The sequence below is a fragment of the Charadrius vociferus genome, unplaced genomic scaffold, assembly GCF_000708025.1.
Source record: "Charadrius vociferus isolate BGI_N301 unplaced genomic scaffold, ASM70802v2 scaffold232, whole genome shotgun sequence".
Taxonomy (NCBI): Eukaryota; Metazoa; Chordata; class Aves; order Charadriiformes; family Charadriidae; genus Charadrius; species Charadrius vociferus.
In genome coordinates, this window is record NW_009647009.1 from 45,709 (window position 1) to 71,081 (window position 25,373).

The window sequence follows — 25,373 nt, forward strand, 5'->3', positions numbered from 1 at the left end:
GATCGTCTCAGCCTCAGCCAGACTATGCTGCAGGTCCTTCACCGTCTGGTCCAGGTTCTTCTTCATCCTCTCCAGGTGGGCGCTGGTGTCCTGCTCCTTCTTCAGCTCTTCTGCCATCATGGCTGCCTGATGAGAGCAAAGAGTCAAAGATATTTTAGGGCTGGGGACATTTTTGGGGAGAATACATCCACAGTCAGCAATGAAAGGAGCCCCCGACTCACATCTGTGATGGCCTTCTTGGCCTTCTCTTCAGCATTGCGGGCTTCCTGGATCGTATCCTCCATTTCACCCTGAATTTGGGCAATGTCTGTTTCCAGCTTCTTCTTGGTGTTGATCAAGCTGGTGTTCTATACAAAAGAGGATTGCAAGACTTGTAGTCTGACGCCTGCAATACCAAGCCTACAGACTCAGCCAAGTCTTGACTCTTCAAGTTTGCAATTCAAAACCTGGAATCCTTTTTAAAATGGTTGTTTACAAAATGTGAGTGGTGGGCTCAGCTGATGGGCGCTGAGTGTACCTTCCTTTGTGGAGACCAGTAGAGAGGCCATTCTAGACCACTGTCCTGCCCTATCCTCGGGTATAGAGCAGCTCTCTGTGCTTGTTAAGGGTCAACACATATGCTTTTGGTACCACACCCTTACCTGGGTGTGGAGGAGCTGCACACGTTCAGTGGCATCCAGAAGCTCCTGCTCAGCCACTTTCCTTGAGCGCTCCGTCTGCTCCAGGGCTGCCCGTAGCTCCTCAATTTCAGCCTGCAGCAGGTTTGCTCTGCGCTCCACCATGGCCACCTGCTCCTTCAGGTCCTCCTGTGTCCTGAGAGCATCGTCCAAGTGTATCTGGGTATCCTATAAAAGAGGCAAGAGACATTGCAAGGTGGCAGTGTGCGCTTGGGTACCAAAAACTATCAGGGTTGTAATTTCTCTTTCTGTAGCTTTGCTGAACAGACCTTGAGCACTCCCTGTGTGTTTCTCAGGTTCTTTTGTGCCTCTGCAGCAACACGGTTGGCATGGCTCAGTTGGATCTCCATTTCATTCAGGTCTCCCTCCATCTTCTTCTTTAGCCGCAGGGCTTCGTTCCTGCTCCTGATCTCAGCGTCCAGGGTGCTCTGCAAGGACTCCACAACTCGGAGGTGGTTTCTCTTCATCTGGTCAATCTCCTCATCTTTTTCTGCTATCTTCCTGTCAATCTCAGACTTCACCTGGTTGAGCTCAAGCTGGAGGCGCAGGATCTTCCCCTCTTCATGTTCCAGGGAGGCCTGGACAATCGGACACAAACATTTATAACATCAGTAATGTTACTGCTTGCTTTCTAGGTAATTACAGAATCTTTCAGGGAATCTCAGCTGGCTGCACTCCCCAGGCAGGACAGGGTGGGACCAAGCAGTTTTTAGCCATATTTCCCCATTGCTCATAGTTTTAGTGCAGACAGCAGTGATTATGGGCATGTACCTCAGCTTCCTCCAGAGCAGCCTGGATTTCAGATTTCTCCTGCTCAATCTGCTTCTTGATTTTCTCCAGCTCATGAATCGCCTTTTCTCCCTCAGCAATCTGCTCCGTGAGGTCGGAAATCTCCTCTGTGGGAACAAAGACCAATGGCATGGTCAGGCACAGAGCTGCATGGGAAGGGCCCTGCGGTGGTGACAAGCACCTTTGCTGACCTGCAGGCACAGACCCATGTGGAGCGGTGGGTAGTGGTGGATAAGGAGAAAGCCCTGCCAGGAGCAAAGAGCCAGGGACTTACGCTGCAAGTTCTTGTTCTCACGCTTGAGCGTTTCCAGGTGGTCCAAGGACTCCTCATAGGCATTCTTCATCTTAAACAGCTCCGTGCTGAGAGAGCGAGACTCCTTCTGGGAGGCTTCCAGCTCAGCCTGCGTTTCCTCATACTTCTGCTTCCACTCTGCCAGGATCTGAAGAGAAACGGGGCGTGAGTGTGGATGTGGCACCCAGGAGCGGACGCTCTGCCCAGGAGCCCCTGGCGTGCAGCCCAAAAGACCTTGTCAAAGTTCTTCTGCTTCATATCCAGAGCTGCGCAGGCAGCATTTGATCGCTCCACGTCAATCATCAGGTCCTCCACTTCATTCTGCAGCCTCTGCTTTGTCTTTTCCAGGGAGGCACATTTGGCATTCACAGCTTCCACGTGTTCCTCTGCATCCTGCAGGCGCTGTGCCAGCTTCTTCCTGGGAGGAGATAAGCACAGCTCATAACTGGGGACAAAAATGGAGTTTGTGCTGTTCATTTCACCACAGTGCTGAGGCACTTTACAGCATTTGTTACCCACACACACAGTGCAGAGCGTGTCCCAGGCTGTCATTGTATCTCTTTTCCTTTCCCAAGTGTCTAGACCTCCCTCTGCCCTCTGCACACATTATACATTGCTGTTCTCTTGCATTCTCTGTCATATAGACTTCTGGGGTTTTAAAAACACACCCTTTGTAGTACCTATTTCTATTTGATGTAACTCTATTTGATTTGATGTAACTCTCTTTGCTTTCACCTTTTAGAATCTCAATGGTCTCTTCAAAATTCCATTATTAGTCTCTGTCAGCCTTCCCACCTTCCCCACGTACTTGGCCTCCTCCAGCTCCTCTGTGCGCTGGATCACATCTGTCTCGTATTTGGTTCTCCACTGGGCCACTTCGCTGTTGGCCTTGGACAGGGCACGCTGCAGCTCCCCCTTGGCTTCCTGCTCCTCCTCATACTGTTCCCGGAGCAAGTCACAGTCATGGCGAGCAGACTGCAAGGCGTGGGCCAGGGCGTTCTTGGCCTGTGAGCACATTGGGATTGGTAACCTGAATATTTGGCTTGAGATGCCTCTTGATAATGAAATTGACAGTGAAATTAGAATGAACCTCTTATTAGGCAAACGGAGCTGGGAGCTGATGAAGCCTTCATCAATGCATCAGGATGTGTTAGTGACAGGTGCTCTGGGGACAGTAATCTGTTGTTTCTGTAAGTGTTTCGACATATGTGCAAGGTCTTGCACCTGGGTCAGTATGATCCAGGAGTGCAGCACAGACTGGGATCAACCTGGCTGTGGATCAGCTCTTTGGAAGCCTTCATTAATGTGTTCTGGAGGATCAGGATGATCCACAGGTGCTCTGAGGACAGTAATTTGATGTTTCTGTAAATGTTTTGACAACAGTGTATGAATCCTGTAGTGGAGAAAATCATCAGAACCTCAAGAAAGCCTTGTGCATGACTTCTTCCTGCATCGAAATCATTATGCTTCCTTCCCCCTCTAGGTCATGAGTTGGGGGATGTGCATTACTGGTGCACCCTCCAGTACTACACGTGTTTGGGGAAAGAATATTGAACCAATCTTGGATCAGACAGGATTCTCCAGATTCACTTAGGGGGGATGTAGGTAGTGGGGTAATTCCAGACCTTTATTTCTTCCTCTAGATGCCTCTTGAGTTCCTCAATCTGTTGGGTAAATCCTTGCTTGCCCCTAGATAGCTGAGAAATCAGAGCATCTTTTTCCTCCACCTGGCGTGAATATTCACCTGGGAAGGGTAAAGTGACAAAATATATCAATACTGTGACAGTTTCTGCCTGTAAACCCATGCAAGCAGGAGTGGCCTGGAGAGGTTACAGAAGTTGTCACTTTGCAGCCTGTGCTTATGCCCACAGCTTGCAGATCCTCCCATTGCACCTGAGGAATGAGGGTGTCTCACCTGATTCTGTCTGCAGACGAGCTCTTTGAGTATTGAGGTCATTGATCATGCGCTGATTCTGCTCCTCCTTAGTTTTTATCTCACTCAGCTGGTCTTCCAGAGTGCGGCACATCTTCTCCAGATTTGCCTAGATAGCAAGCATACACAAGGAAAGGAAAGGAGATGAACACCTGGACTCTGCCTTATCCTCACAGCGGGTACTTTTTTTTTATGAGAATGGGGCTGGTAGATGTAGCCTCTGTGCCATACTGTGGCCCTGTGAGCACGTTCTACGGCAATTCCATACCTTGGCTTTGGAGACAGACTCCATGTTACTGGCCAAGTCGTCAATCTCCATCTTCAGCTCACTCTTCTCCTTCTCAAGCTTCTGCTTCACTCGTTGCAGGTTGTCGATCTGCTCCCCAAGCTCAGCTGTGCTGTCCGCGTGCTTCTTCCGCAGTGCAGCAGCCGTGGCTTCGTGCTGCAGCGTGGCCTCTTCGAGGTCACGACGCATCTTCTGAAATTCTGCCTCACGCTTCTTGTTCATCTCCATCTGAGCTGCGGTAGCCCCTCCTGCTTCTTCCAGGCGCTCGCTGATCTCCTCGAGCTCCCTTGAGAGGTCAGCCCGATGCTTCTCTGCTTTTGCCCGAGAGGTTCGCTCTGCCTCAATTTCCTCCTCCAGTTCCTCAATACGCGCCTGGGGAACATTAGGGACCCTTCACACCCATGTCCTCCTCCTTCCTGAACTGTGTCTGGGTGAGAGAGGGGAAGGGACAGAGACTTGCCTGCAGCTCCTTGATCTTCTTCTGTAATTGCATGCCCAGGGCTTGCTCATCCTCGATTTTGCTCTGGATCTGGCTGATTTCAAAGTCTTTCCTTTGGGCAAAGCAAAAGGTGTTAGAGCTCACAGAGAAAAGACAAGTGCACCAGCCCAGCACTCAGGTGCCCAACAGCCCCACTTACTTCTTCAGTTTCTCATCCAGCTGCTGCTTATCATTTTCCAAATCCATTATGCTGTCATGGGCCAGCTTCAGGTCTCCTTCGAGTTTCCTCTTAGCTCTCTCAAGGTCCATGCGCAGTTTCTTCTCCTGCTCCAGGGACCCTTCCAGCTAAACACAACAAGACCATCAGTGCTCCACCAGTCAGGTCTAACTCCATACCTGTCCTCTTCTTGCTGTATGTCTGTGGGCTTACATCATCCACTTGCTGCTCCAGCTTGGTCTTGGCTTTGGTCAGCGTATTGACTTTGTCCTCTTCTACCTGCAGGTCATCCAGTGTCTGCTGATGGGCCTCTTGGAGGGCCTTCTTCTCTTTTGTCAGCTTGGCGATGGTCTCGTCCAGGTTTGCCATCTCCTCTGTGAGATTCTTCACCTTTGAGAAGAAGAAAACAACCTTGTTACAAGAATTGGGAATGGATCTCTTTTCCTTGAATGTGTGTCACAGAATCTGTTGTATACCTTGTTTTCAGTGGCGTGTTTTTCCTTCTCAACCTTGGCCAGTGTTAACTCAAGGTCATCAATATCTTTCTTCAGCTCTGAACATTCATCCTCCAGTTTCCTCTTCTTGGCTGTCAGCTCAGCGTTAATCTCCTCCTCATCCTCAGCCCTTTCAATCACCTCCTTAATTTTGGCTTCCAGCTGGATTTTGGTTTTGATGAGCTGGTCACACCTTTCCTCAGCATCAGCCAAGCTGTCTGCTTCCTACAGTAGAAAGAATCCTTGAAGCTTTTCTTATTACTAGCTGTATCCTTTGACTTTTTCACTCATTCAATTTTGTTGCTTAGAATATTACATATGATATAATCTGTTTCATGTTTTTCACTGAAGTGATATGTCACAGCGCAGCTCTATACAGAGTCACATGTATTTTCTACTTTTCTCTGCTGACCTCAGTGATCATTGCTAAGTAGCCTATTCTGGTGAGGATTTGGAACCCAGCATCCTGACTCCTAAGGGAAACGCTTTTTCAGAAAAATTGAATCTACTCAACTAAAAGTTTATTTTCAGGATAAAGATGTCTCCCGTGCTTTTCATCATACAATGAAGCCTCTGAAATTGTGGGAATTCTTTCACACCTCTGTTTACTCTTGTTCCTATTAGAATACTTCAGACAACATTTTATTTAGGGTGTAACCATATGGTCATGTGTACTTGACATATATATAATTTACACTGTGTATGTTTCTACATACAGTTTCATAAACTTTAGATACATACATTTTTTAGATATATACTTTCTGTGTTGATATACATATCTACTCACAAATATATGTTTACACATAGATAGATATATGATATCCATGTCATACATATGTATCTATTTTTTATATATTTTGTATACACGCATATACTTTTATTGAAGATATTTTCTTCTTTACATTGAGTTTGTGGGGATGTAAGATTGAAGTGTCTCCAATACAAATCACCTGCCAGGGCCACATAGAGGACAGTCTTATGTTTGGCCCTTATTTATAATTTTGAGTTTCATCATGGTTGCTGTGCTATCTATTTGATTCTGTTCTTTGGAAGGTATGTTTGATCTTCATTTTCTACTAACGAAGAAGTATGTAGTGCACTGATGGTACTCACAGCCTGCACTTGCAGCTGCAGATCATTTTTCTCCTGCACCAGTTTCACCATTTTCTCCTCCAGCTCCTTCCTCTTGGCCTCAGACTTTGCAAGCTCTTCCTTGGTTTTCTCAAACTCTTCCTTCATGTTGGCCATCTCCTTCTCAGATTCTGCACTCTTCAGCAAGGGCTTGATCTTGAAGAACAGCTTCATCCAGGGCCAGTGCTTGACATTCATGAATGCACGAACATTGTACTGGATGCAGAAGATGGCATCCCTGAAATGCAAACCAAATAGACTCAATAGACTCAATCACAGAATCACAGAGTGGTTGATACTGGAATAGAACTCTGTAGGACATCTTGTCCAATCCCTCCTGCTCAAGCACAGTCACCTAGAGCAAGTTTCTCAGGACGTGTAGGAAGAATTGTCAGTGTCATGTCTGTGGAAACAATGAGCAATGAGATGAACTTAAAGAAGAATGTCTACCTCCTCTCCACCATTCTCTGGTACTCCACTCTCATCAGGAACCCCCTGCACCTGGCTTGTGTACGAGTCATGAGCTGTGCCAGCTTCTCATCCCTCATCTCCTCCAGAAGACCTATCAGACCAGCTTTGAAGAACACCTTGAGAAATTGGATGACATAAGACATCACTCAAGTCATCAAAACACAAACAGATTACATTTCCATAAGGATTACTGTTACCAAAGTCATTGCAACTTTATGAAAGGGGAAGGTGATATTTTTATTTTATCCAGTCCTCTAAATGGACTGTAACCACTCACACTATCACACCAATATACTCACAAACATCAATGTGTATGTGTCCAGGCAGTCTGAATGGTATGACTTGTCCAATACATATAAGACAAGGAATTTCAGCTACCAATTCCTCACTGTGTCCCCTAGGTTTATCTTGATTGGCAGTCAGGAACTGGTAACTTTTATCCCTTTTAGGAATCAACGACTTTGCAGAACATTCTTTCACCTCAGAATATTGCTTCATATTTCACGAAACTCAGGGAACGTTGCTGTACATTTTCTTTTGTTTCCTCATGTTCTGTATCTTTTGGATGCAGTCTTTCTGTTGTCATCCTACTAGTTAACAGAGCATAGACTGTCTGCTGATGGGACTACCCTGTGCTCTCGGTGCAAGCTACATCTTCCTGCTACAAATGCTACCACTTTTACTGCTGGCAAACATATCATTGGCTGTTTATGCATGCTGTTGCTTTATTCCTTGCCATGATTTCATTTCTAGTGCTTTTATGTATGTACATTTATATCTATATTTCATTCATACCTATCTTAATATTTTCGTAACAAATGTCTCTACCAAGTTGTACTTGTACCTTGGTGTGACCAAATTTATATTGGGTGTGATCAATGGCAATGGATCCAAGGAGCTTCTCAGAAGCTTTCTTGCTATCCATGAACTGTCCCTCTGGGACAGCACTTGCATTCAATACCCTGTATCTGTAGGAAAGAAACAGAATGTCAGAATATTCTTATTACCCAAGCCAACGTTTCTTTTTAAAACAGGTTTGCTGGCTTCCCGATATGTCAGGACAATGTCTTGGCTGAATGTTGACTGATTTTTTGAGACATTGCTTTATTAAATAGGGATACATTTTCTCAGCAATGTGAGAAACTTTTGCTACAATTTACCTATTACAATTCTACGTAGAGTAGATGATACTACAGTATCCTGGACAGTAAGATGTTAAAAAAAAAAAGGGAACATGATATAATGAATGCATTATTATTATATAACTAACATATAGAGGTTACAAAAATGGTGCACTAGTTTGGAATTTGAGCTAGCTGGGACAGGAAGGAAACCTGGCACACTATCTAATCTGTGTCTAAGTAACCATATAGCTCTCAGAGCCCTGAAGGCACTTAATGGCCGTGAGCAGCCTCACCTAGGGCCTCCACCATGGGCTCATGGGTTCCATTTCAGCTTAGGCCTGAACTCATACATTTCTTGTATGAGTTACACCATAGCTGTTTTCCAGCCCAGTCTCTGGCCTTGCTTTCTTGACGGACCTTGGACCTATACTGTAGGTAGTTGTTTCCTCCGTGGAGCTCTCGTACAGATACTGCAGCTTTGTTTCCAGTGCTGTCTCTAGCCCCATCTCCTGCTGCTCCTGACAGGACCACCCGGGTGGCCCATGGATCTCATTCAATGCTTGCCTTGACTGGGATTGTCAATGGACCCCTTACTAGATCCCAGCTCTGGCTACCGTGTTCCGACCCTGTTGGACTGTACCCTGTTTGTGAGGGTATGCCCTGAGGTCACCTTCAGCTTCCAGTTCTCTTTCTCTTAGGGAGCAGTTGGCCATTGTTGGTCCCTGATAGTTGCTTATATAAATTCCAGAGGTTCTTGCAACAGACAACATCAAGACCCTTCTTGGGAGGATACCAGTATGTCCTGTTTGCTTTCAATGAGTCATTTAATACCATCAAAAGAACAGGTGAGACATAAGGTGCTGAGTAAAGACAACAAGGATTACTTCTCTACAAAAGATATATCAATGTGATAACATGGCCCTAAATTGTCCCACCAGGTTAAGGTTGCATAGTCCTAGCTATAATAAGACAGTATGGTAGAGAAACCTGACCTCTGTTTAAAGTCAGCATAGAGAACTCTGCTGGGGAATCCTTTTCTGCAAATTCTGATCCCTTCCAACACGCCATTGCACCGAAGCTGGTGTAGCACCAGTTCATGCTCCATGACACCTAACAATTCAGAGCACAAGTGAATATTGTGGATTGAAACACAGAGATCTTCAGTATCACAGGAAAGTCTGTATATACTTGAGGCCTTTACCGGGTGTTTTTGTTTCATTGGGGATGATGCATCTCACAAAATGTGGGTGAGTGCTGCGCAGATTGGTCATCAGCTTGTTTAAGTTCTCCTGAAGAATTATGAACAAAAGTTTGTATTAGTAAATGTTTGTTTTATGCATTAACCTTTAGAGCAAAACTACTACAATGCCATCAAACTCACTGGAACCATATGAATGGTGCATTTTATGAATACTGTGTTAAAATAAAATGTAAAATACCTTTTTGCTCTGGAAGGCTCATACAATGCTAATGATGTAAGTTTATGTGAAATATCACTGTATTTGATATCTTTCACAAATTCTATTCCAAATAAAGAGTTAATTTGAGTGAAGATTGGTATTTATTCAAACAGCCTATGGTCTATGTTCCCTGTGGAGCCAAGTGTGAAAGATGCTTTTTTAATATGTGATTCAGAGATAGGTACAAAGACAGAAAAGGAGAACAAGCTGGCAGATCTCCAGCTGTGATGCAAAGCCTTGCAAACTGAACAGCTATCAGTAACATTCCCCCTGCCTCAAATCACATCTGAGAGAGGACATTCCCAATTTTTTTAACCTGTATTAAAAAAAAAAAAATGGTATTTTTGCTATGTAGGTCATGTTTTTGAAAGATTTTGCAATGATGGTGGACATCAAAACAGTATAAAAACCAGTGTGGCAGAGGCTACCAAGTTTATCTTGGAAAACTCAGTTTTCCATGTTTACACCACAGTATGATGTAAACCATGAGTTTAGGAGGAAAAAACAGGAGGAGAAATAAGAACAGGAGGACAACTAAGGAGACATTTACAAATGTCCTTCACCCATGAGAGGTCTACACCTGTCCCAGTGACTGCTCCTGGAGCCCAAGACACACATGTCCATCCAGGGAAGACCATCCAGGGAAAACTGGACAAGGAGACCAAGAGCAGAATAAAAGCAACTCAGGAAGAACTAGGCCATTTGAAGAAGGGATCCCTCAGGTGAAGGATGAGTTTGTGGTCCTGAATATCTGCAGGGAAGAACGGCAGTTTCACCTGGGAGAAGCATATGGAAAAGCCAGGCAGGAAGGCCTAGGCTTGAGAAAGAACTGTGTAAGCCTCTGACTTGTTAGCAGTCTAGACCTTGACATACGGGGATATTTCACACATACCAGACTAACTCCTACCGTATGCAGAAGGCATGGTAAGGGTGAAGAAGTCATTTAACTAGAAAGTCAAAACAATATAATTACAAGACTATATTTCACCTTGAGATCTGGAGAAGAGGGAAAGAAGGCTTCTAGGCTATATAAGACAATTTTATTATGATAGCTGACAACATCATTATAAATCAGAGGATAAAGGGATAAACCCTGTATCCTCTACAACAGAGGTTAAATGACATAATGGACTTTCTTGCTACAAGAACATCGGTGAAGAGCTCTAAAAAACTATAAATACAACTTACTGAACTAGAACCAAGAACTACCAGAGATAACAAATTTGGTACTTACCCGGAAAAGAGCTGAGACGGTCTGGAAAGAAGAACCCTTCTTCTTCCCACCCTTCTTGCCACCACCACCTTCTGCACATTTAAAAATATATATTTTAAAACATTAATTTGTGATTCGCCCTGTACATTGTGCATGGATGAACCTAAAGATTTATAGAACTGACCTGCTCCTCCACCATAAGAGACGAACAGTAAGGCCAGTGTCTTCACGGATGATTTCTGGTACAATCCAATGACGGTTTCATTCAGGGGGTCCTTGTTCTTCTCCAGCCAGCCAGTGATGTTGTAGTCCACCGTGCCAGCATAGTGCACCAGGGAGAAGTGAGCCTCAGCCTTGCCTTTGGCAGGTTTGGGCTTCTGGAAGTTTCTGGACTTTCCCAGATGCTGGTCGTAGAGCTTGTTCTTGAAAGAGGTGTCCGTTGCCTTGGGGAACATGCACTCCTCTTCCAGGATGGAGAAGATGCCCATGGGCTGGGAGAAGGCAAAAGAAACACAGGTGTCAAATTTGCCTTTTTACACAAATTTGGCTCGGCTTATCTCAACAGAGTATGAAATCATAAACAAAGACTGTGATATCAGTAAGGCAATACTGCTGTCTCTTTTCCAATCCAAATATTTACCAGGCTCAATGACTGGTCGAAATTACATTATTTGTGCCAGAAAATCTGAAAAATAAAGTTAAACATGTCATATACACAAAACCTCTTGTTCTAAACAGCTCACAGGGTATGGATATGTCTTAACAAAAGTGCTCTTTGCTCAAGATCCTCCTAGTCACTGAATGACATGTCCCATAACAAACTTGACTCCTTTTACTGTTTCAATTGATGCACATGAAAGTATGACTATCAACTGGAAGTTGTGGAGTTCCATCTTTTATATCGCAAATACTAAAAAAAAAAAAAAAAAAAGAGATCTCCTGTTTTAACTGTACTGCTGGGCAGAAATTAATGTATCAGAGCTTATGAGAAACTTGCAGGCTTTATAGTGGAAACTAAATCTAGCTGTTATGAAAGAATACTGTTGGGAGCTTTGCAGTGTTTTGGCTCTTGAAAAGAGAGCCTACAGAGCTGCTGCTATGAATGTATTGAAAACTCACAGATAAAATAAGCTACGTATTCAGGTATTTTGAATAACCAAACCAGAATGTTTGGACGTGAATGTGGAAGAGTCATCTGAAAACTGATGCCAAGTAACTATAGAATTCCCAAATGCATAATGCACCTGAAGAGGAAGGATACCTTCTCAATGAGCTCAATGCAGGCAGCCAGGTCCATCCCAAAGTCAATGAATGTCCATTCAATTCCTTCCTTCTTGTACTCCTCCTGCTCCAGCACAAACATGTGGTGGTTGAAGAATTGTTGCAGTTTCTCATTGGTGAAGTTGATGCACAGCTGCTCCAGGCTGTTGAACTGCAAAACACAGACAGATGCAGCATTTTTGAACCGTGTTCCTAGTCCTATAAAACAGTGAGATTTACTTCATTACTTTCCAGCTCTGACTAGATCTGTGGTTAGATCAGCTTATAAATCATCTGTAGCACTCTTCTACAGCAACTTCCCTGTAACAAACTGAGCACCCTGATCTGTGATTTACTTAACAGCTATATCTAGTGGAAAGAGCCAATGGCAGGGCAACTGTCCTTTTCTTAACACTGACTAGGGTTATTTGACATAGTGGGTGCCTATGGTCGGAGGAACTCTATGTAATTGCACGTCATGCATCTGAAGACTAGCACTGCAGTTGTATTCTTTCATGTCAGCAGTCTGCTCTTGTCGTGCAACAATGGTGTCATATGTTGAAAGAGGAGAAACTTGATAAATTTAAATTCACAAGTTTCCACAGTGAAAACTACACTAATGTGCAGCATTCCCAATAACAATGTAATGTGCAGCATTCCCAATAACATCTTTCCCTTCATGTTGAAGAAAGACTGACTTCAAATTCAGTGCTCTCAAAGGACTTCTGGTATTCTTTGCAACAAATATTCCTAATTTTTACACAGTTACAAAGCATACTCAGGGAAAAAAATTAGAAGATTAGTCCCTATGCATGTTACAACACTTCTTTCTGATTCAATTTTAATCTTTCAGTTATTCCATTCAACGTTTTCTCTTCTTTTAGATCAAATCTGTGGTTTTCACTGCATCCTGAAACACATAATTTTTGGTGCCCTTGTACATCAAAAGTGATGTTGCAAAACGCCTGTGTTCTTTTGCCACCATTTTCAGCCTATAACAGCCCATCTGACAGTCCTTTAATACTCATTTTCTCTGCCTTATAAGAATTTTTCTCCTTCTGGAGAATGTTATTACTGAGTTGTTCTTCATGTAAATCCATAGCCTTTCTATGGCTGTGTACTTCTGAGCTCCTACAAGTTCATAATCATTTTTCCATTATCATGTAAAATAAAACAACATATTTCTCTGATTTTCCTTAATAGTTAGATGTCTCTTCTAAGAAGCACTTAACAAACTCTTTTCCTTACGTCAAAGATCTCGAAGCCAGCAATGTCCAGGACACCAATGAAGTACTGTCTGGGTTGCTTGGTATCCAGCTGTTCATTGATGCGAACAACCATCCACAAGAACATCCTCTCATAGACAGCCTTTGCCAGAGCACCCACTGAATTGTGCACCTGTACCAAGAGGAAAGAAAGTAAGTTACCATGTGGATCTGAAGAGAATGCTCATGATGTTAATTCAAACCAGAGGTTTCTAAACACAAACTGGTTGTTACCTGCTGCACAGTTTGACCTTTGGTCACATATTCATTCCCAACCTTGACTCTAGGGTAGCACAGTGCCTTGAGCAGGTCAGCTGAGTTCAGACCCATCAGGTAGGCAGCCTTGTCAGCAACTGCTAACACAGAGAGAAGAATCATTTATTGGATGACGCACAGATTTTGATAAAATTATTTCAAAACAAAGTACACTGTAAAGGATAGTTCATAAATATCATAGACTGTCCTGATTTGAAATGCACCCACAAGGATCATCGAGTCCAACTCCTGTCTCCTCACAGGACAACCTAGACGTTAACCCATATATTGAAGAGCACTGTCCAAATGCTTCTTGAACACAGACAAGCTTGAGGCCCTAATCACTTCCCTGGTGAGCTTGTTTTGATGCTTGACCACCCTCTCAGTGAAGAACTTTTTCCTAATATCCAACCTGAACTTCCCCCGATACAACTTTAAGCCATTCCCTCACATCCTATCACCATACACCAGAGAGATCAGCACCTCACTCTTCACTCCCCCTCATCAATGATTTCACCCCTCAGTCTCCTCTTCTCTAAACTCAACAAACCTAGTATTTTCAGCCATTCCTTGTGAGTCATGCCCTCTAATCCTTTCACCATATTTTATGCCCTCCTTTCGACCCATTCAAATATTTTTATATCATTTTTATATTGTGGAGCCCAAAACTGCACACAGTACTTGAGGTGAGGCTATACCAATGCTGAGCATAGTCTTCTTTTGCCCAGTTAGCCATACTGTGCTTAATGCACCCCAGGATACAGTTGGCCGTTTTCACCACCAGGGTACATTGTTCATCCATCAACCAAAACCTCCAGATCCCTTTCTGCAGGGCTGCACTCCAGCCTCTTGTCCTGCAGTCTATACGTACATCAAGGATTTCACCGTCCCAAGTGCAGAACCCACCATTTGTCCTTATTAAATTTCATGCATTTGGTGATTGCCCAGCACTCTAATCATAGAATCATAGACCTTTACAATCATCAAGTCCAACTGTTATCTAACTCTACTGGGTCCACTTCTAAACCATGTCCCTGAGCACCATATCTAGACAGCTTTTAAATACATACAAGGGTGGTGATTCAACCACTTCCTTGGGCAGCCTGTTCCAGTCTTTGACAACCTTTACAGTGTAAATACAGACAAGGGTGGTGATTCACCCACTTCCTTGGGCAGCCTGTTCCAGTCTTTGACAACCTTTACAGTGTAGAAGTTTTTCCTAATGTCTAACCTAAACCTCCCCTGGTGCAGCTTGACGCCATTTCCTCTTATCCTATCAGCTGTAATTTGTGAGAAGAGACCAACACCCCCCGCTTTATGACCTCCTTTCAGGTAGTTGTAGAGAGCAATAAGGTCTCCCCTCAGCTTCCTTTTCTTCAGACTAAATAACCCAAAGTCCCTCAGCTGCTCCTCATAAGACTTATTCTCAAGACCCTTCACCAGCTTTGTTGCCCTTCTCTGGACATGCTCCAGCACCTCAGTGTCCTTCTTATGCTGCAGCACCCAAAATTGAACACAGTACTCAAGATGCAGCCTCACCAGTGCCTAATACAGTGGTACAATCAATTCCCTAGTTCTGCTGGCTACACTATTTCTGATACAGGCCAGGATGCCATTGGCCTTCTTGGCCACCTGAGCATACTGCTGGCTCACGTTCAGTCAGCTCTCAGCCAACACCCCCAGGTCCTTTTCTGCCAGGTAGCTTTCCAGCCACTGCTCCCCAAGCCTGTAGCATTGCATGGGGTTGTTGCGGCCCACATACAGGACTCAGTACTCGGCCTTGTTGAAGCTCATACTATTGGCCTCAGCTCATCTATCCAGCCGATCCAGGTCCCTCTGAAGAGTCCTCCTACCCTCAGGCAGATCAACATTCCCACCTAACTTGGTGTCATCTGCAAACCTAGTGAGGGTGCTCTCAATCTCATCATCAAGATCATTAATGAAGATATTAAACAGCAGTGGCCCCAATGCTGCGCCCTGTAGAACACCACTTGTGACCGGCCGCCAACTGGATTTAACTCCATTCACCACCACTCTCTGGGCCTGGCCATCCAGCCAGTGTTTGATCCAGCAGAGTGTACACCTGTCCAAGCCTTGGGTAGCCAGTTTTTTCATGAGAATGTTGTGGGGAACAGTATCGAAGGCTTTACTGAACTCCAGGTAAATAACATCCACAGTCTTTCCCTCATCCACCAAGTGGGTCACCTTGTCATAGAAGGAGACCAGGTTCGTTAAGCAGGACCTGCCCTTCATGAACCCATGTTGACTGGGCCTGATGATCTGGCTGTCCTGTAAAGAGTATGTAATGGCACTCAAGATGATCTGCTCCATAAGCTTCCCCGGCACCGAGGTCAGACAGACAGGTCTGTAGTTCCTCGGATCCTCCTTCTCACCCTTCTTGTAGATGGGCATCACATCTGCTAATCTCCAGTCCATTGCAACCTACCCGCTTAGCCAGGACTGCTGATAAACTGTGAAGAGTGGTCTGGTGAGCACATCCACCAACTCCTTCAGCATTCTTGGGTGTAACCTGTCTGGCCCCATAGACTTGTGTATGTCTAGGTGGTGCAGCAGGTCACTAACCATTTCTTTTTGGATTATGGAGGTCTCATTCTGTTCCCCATCCCTGTCTTCCAGCTCAAGGGTCTGGATACCCAGCAAACAACTAGTCCTGCTATTAAAGACTGACGCAAAGAAGGCGTTAAGTACCTCAGCCTTTCTCTCGTCCTTAGTCACTGTGTTTCCCCCTGCATCCAATAAAGGAGGAAGATTGTCCCTAGTCCTCCTTTTATTGTTAATGTATTTATAGAGGCAATATACAACAATAGCCAGATTGAGTTCTAACTGAGCTTTGGCCCTTCTAATTTTCTCCCTGCATAGCTTCACTGCGTCTTTGTAGTCCTCCTGAGTGGCCCGCCCCAAAGACCATAAACTCTCCTTTTGTGCCTGAGTTCCAGCCAAAGCTCTCTGTTCAGCCAGGTTGGTCTTCTACCCCGCTAGCCAGTCTTTCGGGACATGGAGATGGCCTGTTCCTGCACCTTTAAGACTTCCTTCTTGAGGAGTGCCCAGCCTTCCTGGACTCCTTTGCCCTTCATGACAGCCTCCCAAGGGGCTCTGTCAATTAGTCTCCTGAACAAGCCAATCTATCAAGATGTGTCTGTAAGACCTCTCTACACTCAAAGTAATCACTGGTTCCTCCTAATTTAATAACGTTGCAAACAACTTAGTGTGCACTTAACTCCCATTTTCAGGTCATTGGTAAAAACACTGAAGAGAATTGGACCTGCAGTTGAGCCCTGGGGAACACCACTAGTGACTGGCCATCAGCCATTTCTTACCACATTTACTACAACCATTTGAGTCTGACCCTTCAGCCAATTGTTCGCCCATCATATTGTGTACATGTCTAGCCATATGCTGGATATTTTCTCCACAAGGATATTGTGAGAGACAATATCAAAAGTTTTGCTAACCCCCCCCCCAAAAAAAACACATCTATTGCCTTCCCTTCATCTACTAGGTGAGTAACCTTGTCATAAAAGGATATTAAGTTAGTCAGGCATGACTTTGCCTTCATGAACCCGTGTTGGCTTTGACCGATGACTGCATTGTCTTTCAAGTGTTTTTTAATAACTCCCAGAATAATCTTCTCCATATTTTTACCAGGAACTAAGTGAGACTGACAGGCCTATAATTACCAGGGTCTTCTTTCTTGCCCTATTTGAAAATTGGAATGACATTTGCTAGCTTCCAGTCAACTGGGACCTCTCCAGATCCCCAAGAAGATTGATAAATAACTGAGTGAGGTCGTACAATATCGCCCAACTCTTTTGATACCCTGCAATGAATCTCATTAGGGCCCACAGACTTAAGTGCATTCAGCTGCATTAGCAAATCCTGTACAAGTTCAAAGTCAACTAGGAGCCTATCACTCCCCTAGTCATGGTCCTCCAACTCTGGGCTCCAGGGATCCCAGGGCCCATCATTGGTGTTAAAGATCGAGCCAAAGAAGGCATTAAATGTCTCTGCTTTATCTTTATCCCTATTTGTGAGCTGACCAACCTCATTGAAAAACAGACCACTGTTTTCTTTAGTTCTCCTTTCGCTGTTAAATACTTAAAAAAAACCTTTTTTGTTATCTAGCACAGTACTGGCCAGCTTCATCTCCAACTGAACTTTGGCTGTATGAATTTTCTCCCTACAGTGGTGAACAGCATCTCTGCAGTCCTCCTACGTAGCCTGACCTTGCTTCCAGAGTCCATACGCTTTCTTTTTCCTCCTAAGTTCCAGGAGATCCCTGTTCATTCAAGCCACTGACTGCTTGCTTGACTTCTGACACATTGGAATGGCCTGCTCCTGTGCTCGTAAAAAATAAGTCTCAAAAAGTGCTGAGTATTTACGGGCCTCAATGCCCTTGAAAACAGATTCCCAGGGACCCCACTAACTAGTTTCTTGAGCATCCTAAAGTCTGCTCTCCCAAAATCCAGGGTAGTAGCTCTGCTCTCAGTTTTTCTCATATCGTCAAAGATTTTAAACACAATGATTTCATGATCACCGTGGCCAAAACAGGCACCAATCGTTACATCGCTTACAAGAAGATGTCTACAAACAACAAACCTAGAAGGGCACCTTTCCTGGTTGGCTCCCTTAGGACCTGTATCAAGAAGTTATTTTCAACATGTCTCAGGAATTTCCTGGACCTGTTCATGTCTACTGTATGGTAGTCCCAGTTAACATCTGGGAAGTTGAAGTAAGTCATAAGGACAAGGGAAACTGATCTGGAGATTTCCCTTAATTCTGTGCAGAATAGTACATCAGTGTTGCCATCCTGGCCAGGAGATCTATAGTAAACTCCCACAGTACTGTCTGCTTCATTAGCTTTTCCTCTAATCCTTACATGGAGCCTTCCAACCATGTCATCCCCAAATGCAAGTGCTGTACAGTCCAACTCCTCCTTTACATGCAGTGCTAACCCTCCACCTTGCCTGTCCTGCCTCTCACTCCTGAAGAGCCTATAACCATCCATCACAGCACGCCAGTCACAGGACTCTTTCCACCAAGTCTTATGCCAGGGACTGAGCCAAAGATTCTGGTTTTTCTTTTTTATTCCTCGTACTGCATGCATTAGTGTATGCACATTTCAAATGCATTCCAGAGCACTCAGTACATTGTGAAGAGTGTAACTCTCACTGGCACACCATTCCTCAGATGTTGTCATGCCACCACATGGCTTATCTCTAGTAAACCTAATTTTATTCCCTTCCCCTCTGAATCTAGTCAAAACTCTTTCAATCAGTCCCACTAACTCATGAGCAAAAATATTTTTTCCCCACTGAGGAAGGTGAATCCCAGGCCTGGTGTCACTGAGATTATTCCATGAATGAACAACCCAAAATTCTGCTGGTGACACCAGCTTCGTAGTCAGGTATTGATAAACAGTGCCTGCCTGTTTCTTTGTCGTTCCCTAGAACTGGGAGTATAAAGGAGACACAGTGTGATGTGAGACAATGGAGGTTTCATAGCCAAGAAAACAAAAAACTTAGAATTCAGGCTTAAAGACAATAAGAAGAAGATATCTAAGCAATGTTTTTGTCCTTGGAACATTGAAGTCAGATTCTTAAAAAAAAAAAAAAAAAGTTGTTGTAGTTGACATTAACTAGGAAAATTAAATGCAAAATGTAATTGAAGAAACCAAGGAAACCTGCTGCAGCTCAAGTCCTCTATACTGCCACAACCCTATTTAATTATTTACCTGATATTAAATTAGAGAAATAGTAACTAGACACAATTTATCTGTGATTCAATTAAGGAACTAACCACCACACAATATAAGCAGGGTATTCCTGTCAAGAGAGTGATGAACTGTAGGCCTGGTCAGCAAAAAAAGAAAACCACTTGGAACTGCCAAGATCAGAGGAGAAGTAGATAACAGTAATTTCAGCAGGGGGAGATGATGACCACTGACTCATTGACCACCGACTCAATGACCATCTACCCAAATGATACCACCTGCTCAAAATAGAACAATGGAAGAAGGCAGAGTCTGAACACGAATTTGCATAGGTAGCGAAGAAATCTTGACCAATCATTAAAGAGAATAACAATGAATCTGTATTAATTGTTTGAATAAGTAATAATCAGTATCTAAAAATGGAGATTTTCAAAACTAAGGCATGCTCCTGTTTTGGGACAAGCAGCCCATTTTTGAGCATTAATGGAATAAACGTGGAAATACCTCTGCTCTGTGTGTGATTTGCTTGCATACAAGGTAAAGGACCCAGATTTGGGACAACAAAATGAAGTCTCGTCTTAGAAGGGAAAAAAAAATCCTTTTCAAAAAAACACCTTTTCTACAGACCTTTAGTGTTACAATAGAAAATTTTTCTGGTAGTACAGAGAGATCAGTAGCAAATTATCCTAATACCTTCTGTGCCATCAGGCTCTGCTTGCTCTTCACGTTGCTTCTGCTTGAACTTCAGGTTTCCGTAGTGCATGACAGCCCCGGTCAGCTTGTAGATGGCTGTTTTCTCATCAGCAGTGAAGCCCAGGATGTCAATGGCACTCTGCAACAGAATCAGTCAAATAAATCTCTGGGCCATTAAGTGGAACTTTCACCGTACCATATGCTCTGTGTCACTTACATCTGTAGCCATCAGCTCCTCCTGGTCATTAATGCTGGCAACAGTGATCTCACCTTGACTCACAAATTGGTAATCATATGGGTTGGTGGTAATGAGGAGCATGTCTGTAAAGAGGAATAGGACATATCTGGCTGTAGGAATGAAGATAAATGTTAAACAACATTCCATCAATCAATTTATAAGACTTCCTACCAATTAGCTCTGGCTTCTTGTTGGACATGATCTGATAGAATATGTGGTAGCTTCTTTCTGCCTTGAGCTGGAAAGTGACTCTGGACTTCTCCAGCAGATCTGGCAAAGATGGTAGGACAGAGTTAGGCCTGCAAAAGTACATTGAGGTGGAAAGGGAGGAAGGAATGCGATCAGGAGAGGAGGTCTCTTACATGTTTCAATGTCAGCAGAAGCCAGTTTGCCTGTGGCTCCAAAGTGAATCCTGATGAATTTACCCTTAAGAGAGGGGGAAACAAAAAAAGAGATGTCAGTTTTAAGGAAAGGATAAATAGACTGAGTTTGGAGAACAGAAGGAAAGCTCTGCTTCCTAAAGGGAGTTATAGAGAAGAGCTAGACTTTTTTCAGAGGTTTACTACAAATGTCAACATCACATACTGCAGCAAGAGAAACTCTGACTAGACGTGAAGACGAACATTTTTACTATGAGTGCATTGTGGTTTTAGGAAAGGTACCCAGAGGCTGTGGAATCTCTATTCTTGGAGATTTTCAAAACTTTATCAGGCTCTGAACAATCTGATCCAGATTTGAAGTAAGTCCTGCTGAGACCTGAACTAGAGAAGGAACATTTTATACAGTGAAAAAAATGTATATGTATCATTCTACCAGTTTACCATTTCAGGATATATTTGTATTGAATGAATACTTAGGTTCCATTTTAAATTTTATTTCTGTCATTTATGTGTTTTCTATCTTGTATTTCAATACTTAGCTATAAAATGAGAAAATATTTAAGGAAACACAAATATAAATGTCTTATTGTTGAACTTCAGGAACCAATCAATATCAATACACTTCTTCCTAATTGTAAAGTGAAGCTGGTTTTGACTGAAAACTCACAAAGCGTGAGGAGTTGTCATTCCTCACAGTCTTGGCATTTCCAAAGGCCTCCAGCAGTGGGTTGGCACTGATGATTTGATCCTCAAGTGTTCCCTACAGGATAATTACTGTTAAACCATGTAGTTTAATCCATGTAACAACTGCAGAACTAGACAAAATGTTAGTAAGTGGTAACTCACCCGCATTTTGCCTGCCTGCTGCTTCTCCTCCTTCTTCTTCTCCCCGCTCGCTGCAATTGTTGCAAAGTACTGGATGACACGCTTTGTGTTCACAGTCTTCCCTGCACCGGATTCTCCGCTGTCAAGCCAAAGAGAGAAGCAGAGAGCGTGTGGTCAGGCAGGAGGTCCCCTGGCATTGGGCAGCCCCGCAGGGACCCGAGCAGGGGGTGTACATACGTGATCAGGATCGACTGGTTCTCGCGATCTGTGAGAGGCAGAAACAAAGAAACTTTAACACTATAAAGTACAACACAGAAAGCACTAAAAGTGGTCTAAAAATACAATATCATTATAGTTGTGTGTCAAAAACATTTGTTTGGCAGTTAAGTAACTTCCCTCATAATACTCTAACTTAGGAAAGATTTTTGATTCTATCAAAAATGAAACCTTTCAGTAAAGTTCCCCCCCCCTTCTTTTTCCTTTCCTTTGTTCATTCATTTTTTTTATCACATACAGAAGAATTAATGTTTCCTAATGTATGTTTTTTCACAATTGTCATTTTTTTCTTGATTTTTTGCTAGGTTTCTTGCAAATCTTCAGAATTGAATATGTTTTAAAAGTTACAGAGTGAAAAAAAAATAAAAGAGAAAAAAATCAAATGAAATTAAAATTGCAGGTTAAAGTTAGGTTGCATGATAAAAGCTTTTCTGCAACCCTCATCACAGACAGACAAGGGCAAGTGAGGGAGTCCAAAAAATACCCTGCCCCAGCTGTTTCCAGGCCCATCAAAGGAGCCATCAGCCCATTGAAAATGTATTCTATGTTTCTGTACTTTATTCTGTGGCATTATTCTTTCAGGCGTGTGTATTCTTGGCTACAGAAGACAGGAGGAGACATTTTACCAGGAAAATATTCCATAGGTATATCTAAACTAACTTTGTAATGTAATCCAGGGAGTCATTCTTATTCATTCAAGTCACTAACCCAGAGAGACACAAATCCATATGATTCACGGCCAGTTCCCTCTCAAATACACTATTGTCTGCTTGCAATTGACTAGCATTTGGAATAATCCCTGACTCAACACGTATACAATGTTGCCATACCTAATCTTAATTCTTTACTCACTCAAGTCCACAACACAATTCCTTGCACATGCCCAGCTTCTTGTTTCCAGCATATTATGCACATCACACAGCCTTGTGCATTCCAATTTTATCACATGGCTAGGCAGGTACATGCAAGTCAAAACTTTTGACATTTTTAGTTTTCATTCTTTCAACTGGAACTGCTCAGAGCTGCAATCAGGCAATCCGCCCCACCATATCCCAGAGGCAGCCACACAGACTTTACATTAAGGAACTCCTCAAATGTTTGGTAGGCCAGGGTAGCTACAGCACACTGCTACAAGAGGGCGCAAATTTTTTGCCTTGAAACATTCTAATTATTTTCTTACGGTTCTTTAAGAATTAATATCTCTTTATACTGTGTCCAAAAGAAGAAAAAAATGTCTTTATTGCCCACTGAAATAATGTTTTTGCAACATAAAGCTCAGATGTGCACTGTTGAAACCCTGAAATGGTATGTTAAGGTGCTAAATCTCCTGTGATACCACTGAGGGACTTGAAGATTAAAATAGATTAGGAATAATTCAGTCTATGCTACTTGTTATAATAGTCCTTACAGATAAACACGGCTTCGCTCAGGTTCAGTTTAAAGGGACATCTAGAACCATTGGAGTAACATAATATGAGTGATCTGGAAAATAACCCTGGAAAGAAATCCAAACTGAGAGTTTAGACACAACTTGTTATTCCCCTGAAAGGCATTCACAGTATAATTAATTTAAGGGAGTTACAGCCACTCACCAGTCAGCATGGACTGATAGGCATTGTCAGAGATGGAGAAGATGTGTGGAGGGGCCTCCTGGCGCTTCTTGCCTCGGTAGGCCAACACCACCTCCGGGTTGTACACCGGCAGCCACTTGTAGGGGTTGACAGTGACGCAGAAGAGACCCGAGTAGGTCTGCGAGGCAGGGAGACACCACCTTGGCTTCCACTTAGCCTGGCAGAGCAGTTCCTCCTCGCTACCCAAAGGAAGACTGCTGCTGGTACTTACGTAGATCATCCAGGCTGCATAACGCTCTTTGAGGTTGTACAGCACAGCGGGTTCGTGGAGGTGGGTCATCATGGCCATGTCCTCGATTTTATCGTACTTGGGAGGGTTCATGGAGAAGATTTGATCTTCCTTCACAGTCAGGGTCTGTCAGATGAAGAAGGAGATGCATGTATGTCAGCTAAGAGCTGAGAGTGGGAATCAAATGGTGTTCTTCAGCCTTGTTTCTTACTCACCTCTCCACCTTCAGTCTTGACGGTGACCTTCCCTGTTTCTCTGCTCTGGATTGTTCCTTTCACAAAGGATTCCTTAGGATGCACCACAAAGACGGATGTCTTGGCATCGAATGGCTTGTTCTGGGCCTCGATTCTTTCCTTCTCTGACTTTCGGAGAAACACAGCTGCCTCCCCAAAGATGGCCATCTCAGCATCTGAAGACATGGCTGCAGTCTTTTTGGGCTACACCTGTGGAGAACTGATGGGCAAAATATTATTTCATGACAATACTGTCTTCAAGAGGATTAAATCTCTCCAATCAGAAGCTTGCTTTATGATCAGTCTGTGTGGCAACAGCAATTTAAGTTATTACTGCCCTGTCATGCCATGGTGTGCTATTCCTCAGCTGCATTAGCACAAATATTCTTTTAATAAACATTAACTGCGTCCACTTTTCGAAAATAAAAGAAAAATATTGTTGCTTCTACTGGGGAGCTATAGGTGAGTGAGTGCATGAACGAGCTGTGAGGAAGTACATGATTCTACAGTGTCCAGGGTTTCCTGGCATGAGTAATTACAGCTTGAGTCTAATAATTGTAGCAAATTAATTAGTGGCAAGCATTCAAATAAATATTGGTTGTGATCTGTGTCTTCACTTGATTCAAATCCCTTACCAGCAGCTAGGGAATTTGCAGAACTAAGAGGACACTGCATCATGTTTGAAAGCTAATCAGCAGAACTTGTGTGTTTTTCAACAAAATATATTTTAATAGAAAACATGGGGTAAAGTGATAGACTGACTCACATGTTTTTCACTAATGAATAAAATACACAAATATTTTCTTTTGGTGTAACCTGATAAGTTTGGATAATGCCAAGTCAAGCATTTAGGGATAAAAAAACACACTCTGCTTTGGTCCATAATTAAACATGAGGCATCTCCTGGAAGTGGGTTTAAGTCCAGGTCAGTGGAATTATAATTGAATTTTACATAACAGGGACAGCAAACAGCTTGCCAACAGGAAAGAAATTCTACCTTAAATGGTCTCCTATGGCAGGTTTACAGCACGTTACAAAGCACTATGCACTTCATAGTGTTCTGTGCACAGAATGACCATCATTAGCTCTGGAAGAGCAGCATAACTACATCAGTATGCTATTCTCTACGTGAATTACTGCGTACTGCCAAAGAGCAGGATTTATTATCAAAAGTGCAGTATAACAGTGATATAGTTATACTGCTTCTAAGACACATGTTATTTTTCTTAAATGTGACTACATTATACTTCATAGACACACTCTTTGGATGGCAAATGAACTCCCAGCATAATTTCCCTCTCACCCCCTGCCTTCCTCCAGTAAATATGTATATAAATATGTACTTTAAAGTAGAACTGCCAGACAAGTCCAAATCCTTTATATGCCCTTATTATACACAGGGAAGGAATAAAACGGTGTCTTACCTCTTGTAGGATAGGACAAGTTACTTGTAGGCTGGTAGAACCGTAAAATGGAAAAAGAATTTCCCTTCTTATAGTGTGCAGAAATTCAGAGTGAAGTTGCAGAATGAATATTTACAAATACCTTGAAAGCATATTTAAAATATGAGCTGAGAAACAGATCACCTTCTGAAAATAAGGGTCAGGAGGAGCAGGACTGCAGCGTAAGAGAATGAAAGGTTCTATGCCCTCTTTGCTAGCCAAGACGCCTCACACTTACCTTGAAATTTTCTTTAAAGGCAGAGCTGTCTTGTCTCAAGGCATTTTATACTCTTGTGTTCACATGGTACAGATACCCTTTCTTTCTTCAGTCATAACATTTTTGGCAAACTTTGTTCCTGGCAAAGCATTGTTTGGCAAAGTCAGCTGAA

General features: G+C 43.2%; 1 protein-coding gene across 1 annotated transcript in view; it reads right to left on the reverse strand.

Moving 5' to 3' along the window:
- Positions 1-23,710, reverse strand: part of LOC104295656 (myosin heavy chain, skeletal muscle, adult-like) — a 30,493-nt gene extending 6,783 nt beyond the window's left edge. The window contains exons 1-35 of the mRNA XM_009895423.1: positions 23,525-23,710; positions 23,292-23,435; positions 23,042-23,198; positions 21,411-21,438; positions 21,195-21,312; positions 21,016-21,108; positions 20,331-20,394; positions 20,140-20,238; positions 19,948-20,051; positions 19,731-19,869; positions 13,286-13,404; positions 13,035-13,184; positions 11,788-11,958; positions 10,690-11,017; positions 10,548-10,615; positions 9,055-9,142; positions 8,846-8,963; positions 7,574-7,697; positions 6,709-6,845; positions 6,241-6,496; positions 5,110-5,352; positions 4,847-5,023; positions 4,616-4,761; positions 4,438-4,528; positions 3,960-4,349; positions 3,674-3,800; positions 3,384-3,502; positions 2,567-2,763; positions 1,993-2,176; positions 1,741-1,906; positions 1,449-1,573; positions 947-1,255; positions 642-845; positions 222-347; positions 13-126 (exon numbers count right to left, since the gene is read on the reverse strand). Coding sequence (XP_009893725.1) covers positions 13-126; positions 222-347; positions 642-845; positions 947-1,255; positions 1,449-1,573; positions 1,741-1,906; positions 1,993-2,176; positions 2,567-2,763; positions 3,384-3,502; positions 3,674-3,800; positions 3,960-4,349; positions 4,438-4,528; positions 4,616-4,761; positions 4,847-5,023; positions 5,110-5,352; positions 6,241-6,496; positions 6,709-6,845; positions 7,574-7,697; positions 8,846-8,963; positions 9,055-9,142; positions 10,548-10,615; positions 10,690-11,017; positions 11,788-11,958; positions 13,035-13,184; positions 13,286-13,404; positions 19,731-19,869; positions 19,948-20,051; positions 20,140-20,238; positions 20,331-20,394; positions 21,016-21,108; positions 21,195-21,312; positions 21,411-21,438; positions 23,042-23,198; positions 23,292-23,435; positions 23,525-23,710 — 5,409 coding nt within the window. The remainder of the gene's footprint in view (positions 1-12; positions 127-221; positions 348-641; positions 846-946; positions 1,256-1,448; positions 1,574-1,740; positions 1,907-1,992; positions 2,177-2,566; positions 2,764-3,383; positions 3,503-3,673; positions 3,801-3,959; positions 4,350-4,437; positions 4,529-4,615; positions 4,762-4,846; positions 5,024-5,109; positions 5,353-6,240; positions 6,497-6,708; positions 6,846-7,573; positions 7,698-8,845; positions 8,964-9,054; positions 9,143-10,547; positions 10,616-10,689; positions 11,018-11,787; positions 11,959-13,034; positions 13,185-13,285; positions 13,405-19,730; positions 19,870-19,947; positions 20,052-20,139; positions 20,239-20,330; positions 20,395-21,015; positions 21,109-21,194; positions 21,313-21,410; positions 21,439-23,041; positions 23,199-23,291; positions 23,436-23,524) is intronic.
- Positions 23,711-25,373: the final 1,663 nt, after the last annotated feature.